At 34.6% G+C, this 13,996-nt stretch overlaps 1 protein-coding gene across 1 annotated transcript; it reads left to right on the top strand.

Moving 5' to 3' along the window:
• Window positions 1-6,432: 6,432 nt before the first annotated feature.
• On the top strand, window positions 6,433-12,521 carry copz1 (COPI coat complex subunit zeta 1). The gene is made up of 9 exons (XM_019096360.2): window positions 6,433-6,580; window positions 6,959-7,027; window positions 8,019-8,100; window positions 8,180-8,271; window positions 8,356-8,411; window positions 8,496-8,573; window positions 9,858-9,909; window positions 10,126-10,164; window positions 12,018-12,521. The coding sequence occupies exons 1-9, from the start codon at window positions 6,563-6,565 to the stop codon at window positions 12,063-12,065; spliced, it is 534 nt and encodes a 177-aa protein (XP_018951905.1). The 5' UTR covers window positions 6,433-6,562; the 3' UTR covers window positions 12,066-12,521.
• Window positions 12,522-13,996: the final 1,475 nt, after the last annotated feature.

Genomic DNA, 13,996 nt, shown 5'->3' with positions numbered 1-13,996 from the left:
CACAATTGTCAGGTGAGGTGAAAGGATGTGTTTTCCTTGTTCGTTTGAAGTGCTTTATTTTATTTGACTGATGCCTTATCGTGTTACACTCACCTTCAATAATACATCACTCAACGAGCGTTCAGATGCATGATGGTCAACAATCATTAGAAACCAATGACTTCCAGTGGAGAAATCGAATTTCCTATTAATGATACAATCTTAAAAAGCTTTCAAAAGGGAGTTTTTGCAGCAATCCCATAAAAGAATAATTTTTGGTTCCCCAAAGAACCCTACGGTGAACAGTTCTTAAAAGAACCATTTTTTTTCTTAGTGTGAAGAACATTTTAATAATCTAAAGAACCACTATGAGGAAACTTACACTCTTAAAAATAAAGTTCTTTATTGGCATCTGTAGTTCCATGAAGAACCTTTAACATCCATGCAATCTTTCCACACCACAAAAGGTTCTTTAAAGTGGAAAACAGTTCTTCAGATCATTGAAATGTTCTTCACGATAATCAAAAATCATTCTTTTAAGAACTGTTGACTGAAAGGTTCTTCAGGGAACCAAAAATGATGAAATTCTTCTATGGCATTGCTGCAAAAACAACCTTTTTGAACTCTTATTTTGTAGTGTATGTACAATGGAAAGGTTCCATGAATATTAAAAGTTCTTCATGGAACTACAGATGCCAAAAAATAACCTTTATTTTTAAGAGAGTAGAAGAATAATTTTTGGTTCCCGAAAGAACCTTTCAGTGATCAGTGTGCTCTCTTAGTGTGAAAAACATTAAGAACCTTTTGTACGATGGAAAGTTTCATGTTAAAGGTTTTTCATGGCACCATCAATACACAGTCATTTTAAGAGTGTAGAAAAATAATTTTTGGTTCCCCAAAGAACATTTTTATTCTTAGTCTAAACATTTTTTTTTAATCTAAAGAACTTTTTTCCACTATATGAAGAATGTTTTGTACAATCACGAGGTTCCGTGGACGTTAAAGGTGCTTCATGGAAACATCAATGTCAATAAGTGTAAAAACATAACAGATGCCCAAAGGTGTTGTTACAAAGTACTAAGAAAGGGTAAGTTATGACTAAAAACTGTTTATCAAAGCTCGTGATAGCGGTGTGCCCGTGGTTTTCTAGATACTTGTTCATGCTCGTCTTTTACGATGCGGTGATTTCATTCCCACGCATTAATATGTTTGTATGTAAATGCAGCATAATGATGGACGTAGGTGGCTGACATCGTCCAAAGAGGTGGGCGCCTGCCAGGAATCAGAGAGACGGGACTTCCCAAGCCTTGATTCCTAGCACCCACCCACCCACCCGACTCAACCACCTACAAACACACACATGAAAACAGCCTGCTATTACATACACCACAATGGTTTGGGATTTGGTGTGTTCCAACCTAAACAGCAGTTCTGACTCTCTCCACACATAGTTCAGGTCACCCAGTCGCTCGCACAGTTCTGTATCTCACTGGTCTGTAACCTTTTTGTCATTTTCAACTGTTTTTTCTTGCCATTCATTGTTTAGTTTCACGTGTTAGCTTGTATTTTTGTATTCATTACACACTCTGCCACGTTGTGGCCTCGTGATGCTCTTAACCCTCTTTGGCTTGACCACAGGAAGTGAAACAGCTCCTTGACACCATCCTGACCCATCCAACTATTCCTATTCTTCCTGCTTCCCATAGGTAGGAGGAAACTCACAGAAGAAACATCAGAATATGTTTTTTTATTTTATTTAAAACTTAGTGGTTTCTAAAAGTAAGGTCTTCTATAACCCATGTTAATATATATATATATATATGTTTAAGTATAAGTTTTTTAAGTTAAGTATAAGTTTTTTCAATATATTTTATAGAGATAGACAGTTTTAGAAAGAGTTAACATAGCGTATAACATAAGTTTACATTGATCAAAAGTGACAGTAAACACATTTTAGAATGTTACAAAATATTTATATTTATAAATTCTTTTAGAACTTTCTGTTCATCAAAGAATCCTGGAAAAAAAAAATACATATCACAGTTTCCACAAAAATATTCAGCAGCACAGATGTTTTCAACATTGATAGTAGTAAGAAATATTTCTTGAACAAATCAGCATATTAGAATTAAATGCAGCCTTGGTGAGCATAGACTGGTCAAAAAAAATAAAAAATAAAAACAACTAAATAAATAAATAAATAACCCCAAACGTTTGAACAGTTCTGTGTGAATAAATATAAATATAAATATAAATACAAACACACATATATAACTTCTATTTTTTCTGTCAAAAATATCACAATCAAAGTGTCATTAGCCACAAGTAAACATGAGAACATGTTTTCAATTACACGGAAAAACCTCACAAGCTACTTATGATGAGAGCATTTGTGCCTTTGGTTTGTGGTCCATTGGGAAAATTCGTCCAAGCCTGCTGCTGGGAAAAGTGGAAAATATGTGTATGAGTAATCAAGAGTAACGTAATTTCATCACGATGCAAAATCTATATACTCTAGCAACGTTCTCGTTAACCTCAAATATTGTACATTTTACATATATGCCTTAATTCAACTTCGGCACAACTACATCAAGTTCTATCCTCTAATAACATACGTATATATAGTTACATTAACTAAATGGGCTCAGAGTATATTTAACTACAAAAACAGGATTTATATTTTTTAAGATAACATTAAAATTAGGATGTAAAATGCAAAAGAATCCACACAATTTCTAGGCCACTTTTGCACACTAAATAAGCAAATTTGTGACATTCACCATGCAAGACTTCCCGTTTACGTGCACTTTTGGACTCCACTATATGGTATATGCTTTATTGTGCAATAGAGGAGGCTGGGTGAAATGAAGTATACAGCGATACTGTACACAGCTCCCCTCAACCACCGTCTCATGCCAGAAACCACAACAGTTAGCATGAGCACCTAGACAAGGCTTTATCAGCGCTCAGCAGAGCTTCCGCCACCCAACATCCCCTTTCCCCCGCTCTCCTCTCCTTCTGCAGCCACAGGCTCCAACCACAAGGGCAGCGCTGCTCTCACACACCCATACCCACAGTGGGAAACCGACGGGATACAGACACACTGCCATGCCTGACACTCATCACAGGTCAGTATGATGATGAGGATCATGTCCATCACTGCCCTTCTGATACTGTGTGAAAGAGATGAGTGGACACGTACTTTGCCGTGACCGCACAGATAAAGATGTTATTGTGAAAGACGTCCGATTATCTTTTTATCTGAAGCACTATTGAGACACAGTTGCTCTGCGCAATGATACTGTGGGTGCCGGTTCCTCATTTGGAGTTCGTCAGGTGTAACGATTGTTTGGTGACAAATATTCTCCTAAACTGAGTTCCGAGAAGATCAGCTCTGTTGCAGATATTTCCACTGTACTTTTGACCAGATGCACTGTAAATGCAGTGCTATTTCAGGAGTACTACTATTAATACTTTTACTAATAATAATTTTAGAACACTGCAGGCCATATGAATGTAATAAAGGCAAAATGACTCAAAGCAAGTACATAAACATAAACACACAGATCTATTATAAACACACCCATATGAAATGCCGTACTTCACATACAGACAGCCAAATATATAAATGGGTCAAAGACAAAAAGGGGACAAAAACAATGAAGGTTTAATACAGATTTAAATTAGTACATTAGAATGTGTCCTGTTTAATTTAATTTTTTTCTGAGACATGCATTTTTACCAAGATTTACAGAAAAAATATCACTCAGTGTAATGATAGTTTGTACACCAAAAATTCTTGTAAGGCATATTTAAAACAAGAATAATTAGATGACATTAAAAGCCCCTATTTAAGTAGCCCCCAAAAATGAATTAATTGTAATTTTAAGATCCTTCATATCTCTATATTTGAATTATTTATCAGCAAAAAGTTTGTATTCATTTAAAATAAAATAACATTTAGTACAATAACTTATTATTTTATATATTTTACTAAGTACAGGTCAGAATAAGTATGTTCTTTTTATTTTCACATTTTACATATGTTTATCTTTTATACTTTTTTGCAGAACTTTTTTTTCTAGGATTTTTTAAACAAACAACAACAATTTGTAACTATATCTTTATATATATACAGCATTGGGGGTAATGCGTTACAAGTAATGCGGGATGCGAAAACAATTTACTTTTTTCTAGTAAATTTTATTTTTTCAAATTAATTTTTAGATTAAAAGATTATTTTTGAGTTTACTTTTTAATATCTGAGTCACAAGCTCATTTAATTACTGACACCTCTCCTGACCCGTGTTGAGAAAATTCACGAGGGAGGCGCAGAGGCACTTCCTTCAGGCTGAGGCTTATGAATTTCACTTTTGGTGTGAAAGGGCCTTTACAGTTGCCAAAATTATAACCTTTTTTTTTTTTTTGTTGTTGTTATCAAACAACAAATAAGCAGGCCAGCTCAGACAAAAATAACATAAAAGTAACCATTAAAGGTAACTATGTAATGCAATTAGTTCATTTTTTATGGAGTCACACGATATTGTAACGGCCAAATTTTTAAACAATGCTACACATAGTAAATAAGGAAAATATAAAATACAAAAAAATGTGAGCAGCATTATAAAGTAAAATTCTCATGCTCTGGCTGACATTATAACTATAACTGAAAAAAAAGTAGCCTACACCAAGGAAACACATACTGTATCCTCTCTCATATAATATAGGGTAATTTCGAAATGCTTTTCGTGGTAAAGTTGTGAAAACCCTGTGTTTCATTGTGAAACTTGCTGGTGAGCTTTCATACTGTAGAAGCATATAAAGAAAACCTTTTTTCAGAATACTAACTACTCTTTGTCCTCTTGGCATCGAGACTCAATTGGGATACAAAATTAAATGCAGTCAACATGCTCAGCATTGTATTTTGAGTTTTACTTACAAATTATCCCACCACAGCTCTCTAGATTAAACCGTTTGTGATGTGAGTGTAGCTGCTGTAGTAAAGCGCTGTGAGCCGTGCGCAGGGAAAACCCCTGTTAGGATTAGTTTTAACAGTGGTGCTTCCCAGAAAAAGTGACCAGTGTAATTATGTTGCCCAGTTGTAGGAGGATCTCTTAATTTATCACAGAAAAAAAAAAAAAAAAAAAAAACAGGACAGGCTGGAAGCATATGCAATTTTGAGGAGGACTTGTGTCATTGAGGCCAGTGTGTCATTCACGGAGGGCAAACAGATTCCAATCCCAATCAGATCAGAATCAGGATCCGAATCACTCATTAGTTTTGACTAAGCGTCTGCTCATGAGAGCCAGAGGTTTACTTCAGGTCAGATTGTTTCCATTGCTGAAAGCAAGATTAAATCATTGCACCTAGGTTGACTTTTAATGCTACTAAATAGGATGTAAATAGGAGTTTTGTTTTTAAATTCTAATTTTTTTATATAAACTTCAAGTAAACAGGCCTAACAAGTTGTTAATAATCAGCTAAATGCAGATGCAAATAGGCTCAAAAGGTGAGGAGGTGTCAGGAGGAAAAAAATAATAATTTATGTCCTTATTAGAAGACGATTCAGACAAAATACTGGATGCCAATAACAAAGCTTGAGGAACAGAGTTGATCATACAGAAAAAAATCACACTACTAAATTGAGTTTTCAGTGTTCATGATTGTTTATTTTTTCACTATTTAATAGTCGTCTGCTAAATGTATAGATGTAAAGTGTTATTCTATCCTGTAATAACATATATAGTGACATTAACTAAATGGGCTCAGAGTATATTTAACTCTGTTTTATTTTTAGATTTATACTTTAGCCTAGGCCTGTGTGTTATATTGCATGTTTGTCCCCAACACGTGCCATTATTTAGGCTAATAAATAACAAAGCCTATGGTTGTGTATCAGACACTATCAAATATCAACATCAGTATTGCTTCAATATAGGTTATAAGTTAACAAATATCTTTTTTTTTTTATTCTTTACTAGTGTAAGGAGAATTTCACTTTTTTAACATCAGTTAGTGTGTAGCTAATGTTGCTGTTAGAGCATAAACATCGTCTGCAAAGTTACGATGCTTAAAGCTCAATGCAAAGTGAGATATTTTCTTTTAAAGATATTGCTGTTGTAGTCGTGCACTACAAAAAAAATCAACCACCCCTTTAATTAGTACATTTACTACCACAATTTCTGTTATTGAGCCTGTTTAGAGTTATTAAATATGTATGATAAAATATAACTATATAATATTAAATACATGATATTGCAGTATATTTGTGAGGACACTCACAAACATGTATTTGGCTCTCATCAGTAGCTAAACCTATACTCACACACACACATTCTCCACAGTCATACTGGTTTTTACTACACAGCCCATATTTTATATCGTCCTACACCTAAACTCATTATGTATGATAAACATTTTTTTTGTACTTATTCATTTCCCGCAATATTTTCCGCAATCTTTAAAGACGCTTTAAAGTACTTCCGCTCAGTTTTGCCCTTTAACCTCATCTCGTCAGCGGAAGTACACATACACAGAAGTTCAATACACGGAGGCTGAGTGAGCGACATCTGTACAGTACAAGATGGACACGCTAATATTGGTAATATGATTTTATGTTTGTGTGTCCAATATTTGCATGTAAAGTGTACAACATCCGTTGGCAGTTCAATCCGCTGTTTCCATTTCAGAGAGTAACGTTAGTTCCGCTAAACAATGAAACAATGAATCAGTAACCAATCTAACTTGAGTTTAGCATTACCGTGCATATGAAATATATATCAAAAAGTAAAAATTAGTATACTGTTACAGGGAAGTATTATGTTAAAATATTAAGTTTAATATTAAGCTGATGGGTATCTGCAGGGACAGTCTGCTCTACCTTTGGCCTGATCAGCTGATTGTTTTCACTGTAATTCATTGGTGATTTGTCGTGTGTGTGTGCGTGTGTGCGTGCGTGCGTGCGTGCGTGCTGTGACAGGAGCCCTCTCTGTACACTGTCAAAGCTGTTCTGATCATGGACAATGATGGAGAGAGACTGTATGCGAAGGTGAGATCATCACATGAACACAAGGGTCATAATCAGATTTGCACTGATATACAGCGAGGATTCATTTAATTAACCTTGTGAAGTCAGACAGATGCATTTAACATTAATAAAAGACAAACTAAAGGAAACTAAAATAAAGTTTGCAAACATGTTTTATGATTTTTCATATTATATTTGATATATCAGGCTTTTATGGCTCATGTAATATGATATTGTGAGAATACGGAGCTCACACTTCAGTTTCACTAGCAGCCCAAACTGAGAAAATCTTGTATATCAATGAGATCTTTACTACTTTTGTGAAATGCATATAAATATGAGTTGTCATTCTGTATTTCCCAATTATATGTCTAGTAAGATATTTAAATGCTTAGTTTTCAAAGCTCCGTGGTTTTAATTGAGGGAGAAAAACATAAAATGCAATGCAATGCAATGGAGGGTGAACAAATAAACAATCATCACAAGCTTTATGCATCACGTTTTAACATGATTTTCTAAAAGATCTTATATGGATAATCAAGTAAACTTAAGTGGCTTCAGTCCAGTACATGTTCATCTTGAAATATTTCTAACATTATAAAAGTTATTCCTATGTTTACTTGAAAAAATCACAGCCAAAAGACACTTGGAGCACAACCTGAAGAGGTCAGGCATGGCTTTTTACTTGTTTAAAAACTATAATCTATAAATCAGATGATGGAAGGCATGTGGTAGATTGTGTACAACAGGTTTTGATCATGCTGATCATTTAGAGGCCTTAGAAATTCATGTTTCAAATATGATACAGCAGGCTTTATAGGATTAAACCTGAAAGTAAACTTCATTTTAACACCTTTATGTTATTCAGAACCCACATAACATGTTTTTTTAACCGTGCAGTCTATCCTTTTTGTTGCATAAGGTTTATGGATGAGTTTTTGTTAGCTCTTTCTTTGTCTAGATGTGTCACTGTATTAGAAGCTTCATGTATTAGTTTGTGACTGTGTTTCAGTATTATGATGACACGTATCCCACAGTGAAAGAGCAGAAAGCCTTTGAGAAGAACATCTTCAACAAGACACACAGAACAGACAGTAAGTGACTCTGATACTGTCCGTGTTGTGTTGGCTAACATAAAGTCCTGTGGACTCATGCTTCCTCTCTTTGACACAGGTGAAATCGCATTGCTGGAGGGTCTAACGGTTGTGTACAAGAGCAATATTGATTTATATTTTTATGTCATCGGCAGCTCCCATGAAAACGAGGTGATGCTTTATACTTGATCCAGGATTGTATCTTTTCATCAAACCTTGTGAGTCTCATGAGTGTTATTGTCTTTTCTCCCACAGTTGATGCTCATGTCAGTGTTGAATTGTCTCTTTGATTCCCTGAGCCAAATGTTGAGGTAGGAAAGACTTTTTCTCGTATGCTATATGGTCTCCGTCAGCTAACGACAGTTTGTTCTTGACTGAATTCTTCTTCTTTTTAGGAAAAATGTGGAAAAGAGAGCCCTGCTTGAAAATATGGAGGGTCTTTTCCTGGCTGTTGATGAGATTGTTGATGGAGGGTAAGTTTTAATTTTGTGTGCATTTTTTAAAATTAAATTGGGTTTTAGGAGGCCCACACAGAATCAACAGCTTAAGAATTCCATATAAATTCTCATCATTCATAAAATATAAATTAACCCTTTCCCCGCCAGCATTTTTGAAAAGTTGCCAGCGATTTTGATGATTTTAACAAAAATTTGATGGCCTACAGTATATTTTTCTGTATGAATATTTGAATGTGCATTATTATTATTATTATTATGCACAATATTTGATCAAAGCCTCTACTTTTAAACAAAAAAAATCTGTTTTATTCTAGCTTAAAGCATTATTTTTTATCAACACTTGAATATAGGTAGGTTACATAAAAATGTATAATTTTGTGCAAAAAGGTGAGAAAATCACACAACTACATCTGGATAATATTCAGTATGATTATCAAAGCATAAATCCAGTAAATTACTTCCATTGACCCCTCCAGAGCTTGCACAGACACATACCACTTCCTGGATCATCATTTTACTCCATAACATTATGCAGTTTTCATTTATATGCTGTCTATTGCTGATGATCTTATTATTTATCATATGCATCTGTTTATGTAAGAGATTGATTATTTCTCTGTCCTGTTCACGTGTGTTTTTGTTCGGGAGGTTTTGTACTCGTTCAGAAGATGTGTAATAGCGCCCCTGAGTGTATAACAGTGAAAACACGAAATGCTGTAAAACTCGTCAATGCAGGGAAGCGTTGTTTTCTAAATGACGAGATAACTCGTCAATGGCGGGGAAAGAGTTAACTGCTCCTTTCATTAATTCATTGAATATTCTGGCTGTTTTGTTAATGCTTTTAGCTACAGATAAGACTGTAGTACTCTCAGCTCTGTTTAACACTTTTTATTATGTTTAAATACCCCAATCCAGTAGCTCAAACAGTAGAGCATGGTGCTAGCAACACCCAGATCATGGGTTCGATTCCAAAGGAAATAAATGTAGTAATAAAATAAGTCCCTTAAGCTAAAGGCATCTGCCAAATTCCACAGATTTTTCCCCAAAATAATTGCAGAAGAGTCTATAGATTCCTTCTGGGGCTAGACATCAGTCATTAAAAAGCCACTGCGACCACGTAGGTTTGATTCTGGCGTATGTTATTTCCTCATCCAGTTCCTCCCTCTTGTCCACATCCTTTCCTGTTTTCTCTGCATTCTCTCTATCAATAAAAGTGGCATTCTCTAAAACAGAAATGAGCCTAGAAATCACATTGCCTTGGTTGCAGCACTGATCATTCATTAACTGTCTGTTTTACAGTGTGATCCTGGAGAGCGACCCACAGCAGGTGGTTCACCGTGTCGCTCTGAGGGTAACTACTTCCCGTTCTCCTCTATTGACTTTCATGATGCTGTTGTAAATGTTAATCTGCTTAGTATTTGTTGGCTCTGCTTCATCTCATGTGCACTGATGAGCATTATGGTCCTGCTAGGCAGCTATTAACTTTGATTTCCAATAATCTTGCATGTGTGAGACAGAAAGCAAGCCAGCAGTCCTAAAGTCACCTCCCTCTCTCATGTCGTTTCAGGGCGATGACGTGCCTCTGACAGAACAGACAGTCACTCAGGTGAGAGCAGTCGACGCACTTCAGCGGCACCTGTCGCCATCACAGCTCTTATGTTTTATAGTAGCTCTGAGATTTACCCATGATTCATTTAGAAAATGAGTCCACGGTGGTCTGGTTTCACAGCTCCCACATTAAGAACGTTTCATCGTGCTTTCTGGGTTCCCGTGTGTGTCTGCTGCATGTAAACATGATGGCTAATTATTGGCGGCTGTCTGCCAGCGATGGCTCCCCGTGGCTGCCGTACTTGTGAGTGCGGACTGATTAATGTTCTCATTTAAGAGGCCCTGCGACAGGCTGGCTGTATGCCTTTCGTGTCTGTGATTAATGGCTGTCTCCTCGTCTTCCCCACTATATGGTTATACTTTGCCTCGCCTCGTGCAAATTAAGATGATGAATTAATTCCTGGATGTTTTGCTGCACCTGCATTACTCGATTACAGGGTTCCCTTCAATGTTAGTGCCTTCGTATGATGGGTTTGGCTTTTTCACTTCTGTAGTTTTTTTGTTTTAGTTTAAGTATATGCTATATATATATATATATATATATATATATATATATATATATATATATATATATGTATATATATGTGTGTGTGTATATGTGTATGTATATGTATGTATGTATTTGTTTTTTTTTAAAGAAATTAATACCTTAAGGATGCATTACATTAATCAAAAGTGACAGGAAGGAAATTTATAATGTCACAAAATATTTCTATTTTAAATAAATGCTGTTATTTTTAACTTTCTATTCATCAAATAATCTGTAAAAATATTACAAAAATATTAGGCATCACAACTGTTTTCAATACTGATAAGAATTAGAGCAGCAAATCAACATATAAGAATGATTTCTGAAGCATCATGTGACAATGAAGACTGGAGTAATGATGCTGAAATGCAGCTTTCATCACAGGAATAAATTAAAATTTAAAATATATTCAAATAGCAAACAGTTATTTTAAATACTTTTTTTTAACACTTTTTTCACTTTTTTTTATTTCTGATCAAATAAATGCAACCTTGGTTAGCATAAGAGACTTTAAAATAATCTTACTACATACATTTAAACGATTTCCCCCTTTTTTTCTGGTTTAAGTATTTTAAAAAATACAAGTAATTTCACCCATAGTTTGTGGCTTTTGGACCACACCGTACATTAAATGTGCTATTAGTTTCTCTTGATATGTTCTCAGCCTTTTTTAAAACCATAAAGCAGCATCCCGATGAATGCATATCTCTTAAGAAAAATGATGGCATTAATGTGTCAAGAGAACAAACACGTTAAAATTCAATTACCTGTTGTAGCTTTGGAGACGAGTGAGGTTTTTAGGGAGTGGTTTGGTGTATCCGTCATCACTGAGTGATTGGATTTACTGAAGAGGAACACAAAACACTTTAAATAAATGATTCCGAGGCTGGCGATTCATTCTAATTAAATATGACTAATTATTTGGCATTGCCTAATTTAAAACATCAAGTTTTAATCAATTGGCAGGAACTCACTTTCATATATTCCTTCCTAAGATTCTAATGACACCTCAAATTAATTATAACAACCATTATAAGTGGATTTAAAGAAGCACCTAGTAATGTTTCTTCCATTTAATGTTTGACATCTAAAAAATTAATAGTACAAATGATATGAGATTCCAGTTCTATTCTACTTCTTCTTTTTTTCTTTATATCATTACATTATATATGCATAGACACAAGTTCATGTATATATATATATTTTTTTATATTTCTGTCTCTCTCTCTCTCTTCTCATATAATCTATATATATATATATTACTATTTTTGTTAATAGATGTCTTGGTTCTAACTTTACTGGATCTTTTTGTTTTTTTCTAGGTGCTACAGTCAGCTAAGGAGCAGATCAAATGGTCTCTACTCCGATAGGACACTTTTGGTCCCGTTCCAGAACTGAGACGAGGAGAACAAATACAATTCTACCACTTTTCCTCACTACTGTCCTATCCGCCTTTTTTCCCTTGAGTATTTTCTTGACTGTTAAAGTGAATATCCACTGAAAAAGACTTCTAGTGTTTCTCTCACTCGAAGATAAGACAAAGAACAGGAGCATTTCTAAAGAATGTCAAGGCAGGAGGAAGAAGCTGGAACATTGTCTTGGCGGGACTTTCTTTTTAGGGAAAAGTACCAGGGCGTGTTTTTTATTTTTATTTTTTTTATTCCATTCCAGTAAGCTCTTGAATATATGGCTGGTTTTGTGAATGATATCACTGTTGTACTGTGAGATTTTCATTAGGATTCATGTACATTCCAGTGGTTGATCTTGTTCTCTGTTCTTCCCTCTGACCCTTGTTTTGATTGAAGTAAAGAAACAGTTTCATTCTAGTTCTGCCACGGTGTTTTCCTTCTTTTGGATACTATTTGGTTCGCAGAGGCGGCAGTGACGGGTACTTTTCCAATATTTTGAGGTCACTTTGTTTACTGTTTTGTGTTTTAAGTCAATCATCACTATTACTGCTGCTCACACGTAGGGTTAGGGACTCTTTCGACGGGACACTAAGTATGTGACCTCCATAGAAATGTGCTAAAACCATTCAAAACATTAACAACCACCAACTACATTTTATTATCCTGATTATTTGTTCTGAATAGAAAAACATGACTCTAGCATCTAGATTATTAAAAATATTAGGCTCATTCAACCTATTTTAAATTATATATGTAAAGACAATGTATCATTTTGGTGTTTGCATCAAATAACATTTACAAAAGAAATTTTATATACATAAAACATATTAAATTAACATATCTACTTTAATGTTTCAAATAACTTTTGAAAACAAAATATCAACGTGTGAAACAATGCTCCATCGTCATTTAGCATAAGAGATATATTTATGTACAAATGAAACAATATACTTATTTTAACCTGTACTTAAAATATATAAAAGAATAAGTGCTCATTCTAAATTTTATTATATTTTAATTGATTAAAAAACTTCTTGCTAACAAATAGGTAAAACCTAGTCTTTTACTGTCATCATTTTTGTTCTTAAAGCCATTTTAGTGGGTGTCTTCATGGTAAAAATGTATGATAGTCATTATATTTTGCAGAAAATAAACAAAAGTAAGTAAAAGTTTTGCAAAAGTAACTAGACACATTCTAATGTCTGAAAAAAATGTAATGCTGTATTAAATTTTTTATTGTTTTTGATGCTTAAAACCCCCTTTTTATTTTATTTATTCTATATATTTATTAAAATATAGCATTCTATTCTATTCTATCAGTGACTCAAAGTCTATCGAAGAGCGCCCTCTGCTGGTTTTGGATGAGACACGCAGTGCTGAGGCTGAACTGCACTAAGCATTTATTACACTGCTTTAACTTTATTTTTGTTGCCCTGTTATGTTTCCAAGGCGCATTTTACTTCATTATGCATGTAAATGTACAAGTGTTTTTAATACATCCACAACTGTGAGGTTAATTTGTAGTTTTTCCTCTAAATTAATTGTCAATTTTGATTTGATTGTAAATTACATGCGGCATATGGCAGAATTTTAAGAGGTCCTAAAACAGGCAGTTATTTAAAAACCCAGTATAGCCGTTTTGTCTGCAAGCGCTCTAACAATACATTAGGAAAGCATTTATTCCACTAAATATTCTGGAATAAAAATCGGTTGTTGCTAAACACCCACACTTAATGTGTGTGTGTGTGTGTGTGTGTGTGTGTGTGTGTGTGTGTGTGTGTGTGTGTGTGTGAGGCAAAATGCTGCAAGGAGGTTTGACAGCTTCGCATGCCTGCTTTTTCTCTGGTGGATTCCTCCCCTGTCTCTCATTTTAATGCAAATGAAAGGTTCCC

This window comes from Cyprinus carpio, chromosome B23 (assembly GCF_018340385.1).
Source record: "Cyprinus carpio isolate SPL01 chromosome B23, ASM1834038v1, whole genome shotgun sequence".
Taxonomy (NCBI): Eukaryota; Metazoa; Chordata; class Actinopteri; order Cypriniformes; family Cyprinidae; genus Cyprinus; species Cyprinus carpio.
The sequence above is the reverse complement of the archived record's forward strand: the minus strand, read 5'-3'. Positions and strand labels throughout refer to the sequence as shown.

Coding starts and splice junctions, on each gene's coding strand:
- copz1 (XM_019096360.2), top strand. Junction 7,028..8,018: donor GAGAGAGACTGTATGCGAAG/GTGAGATCATCA, acceptor ACTGTGTTTCAG/TATTATGATGACACGTATCC. Junction 8,574..9,857: donor GATGAGATTGTTGATGGAGG/GTAAGTTTTAAT, acceptor TCTGTTTTACAG/TGTGATCCTGGAGAGCGACC.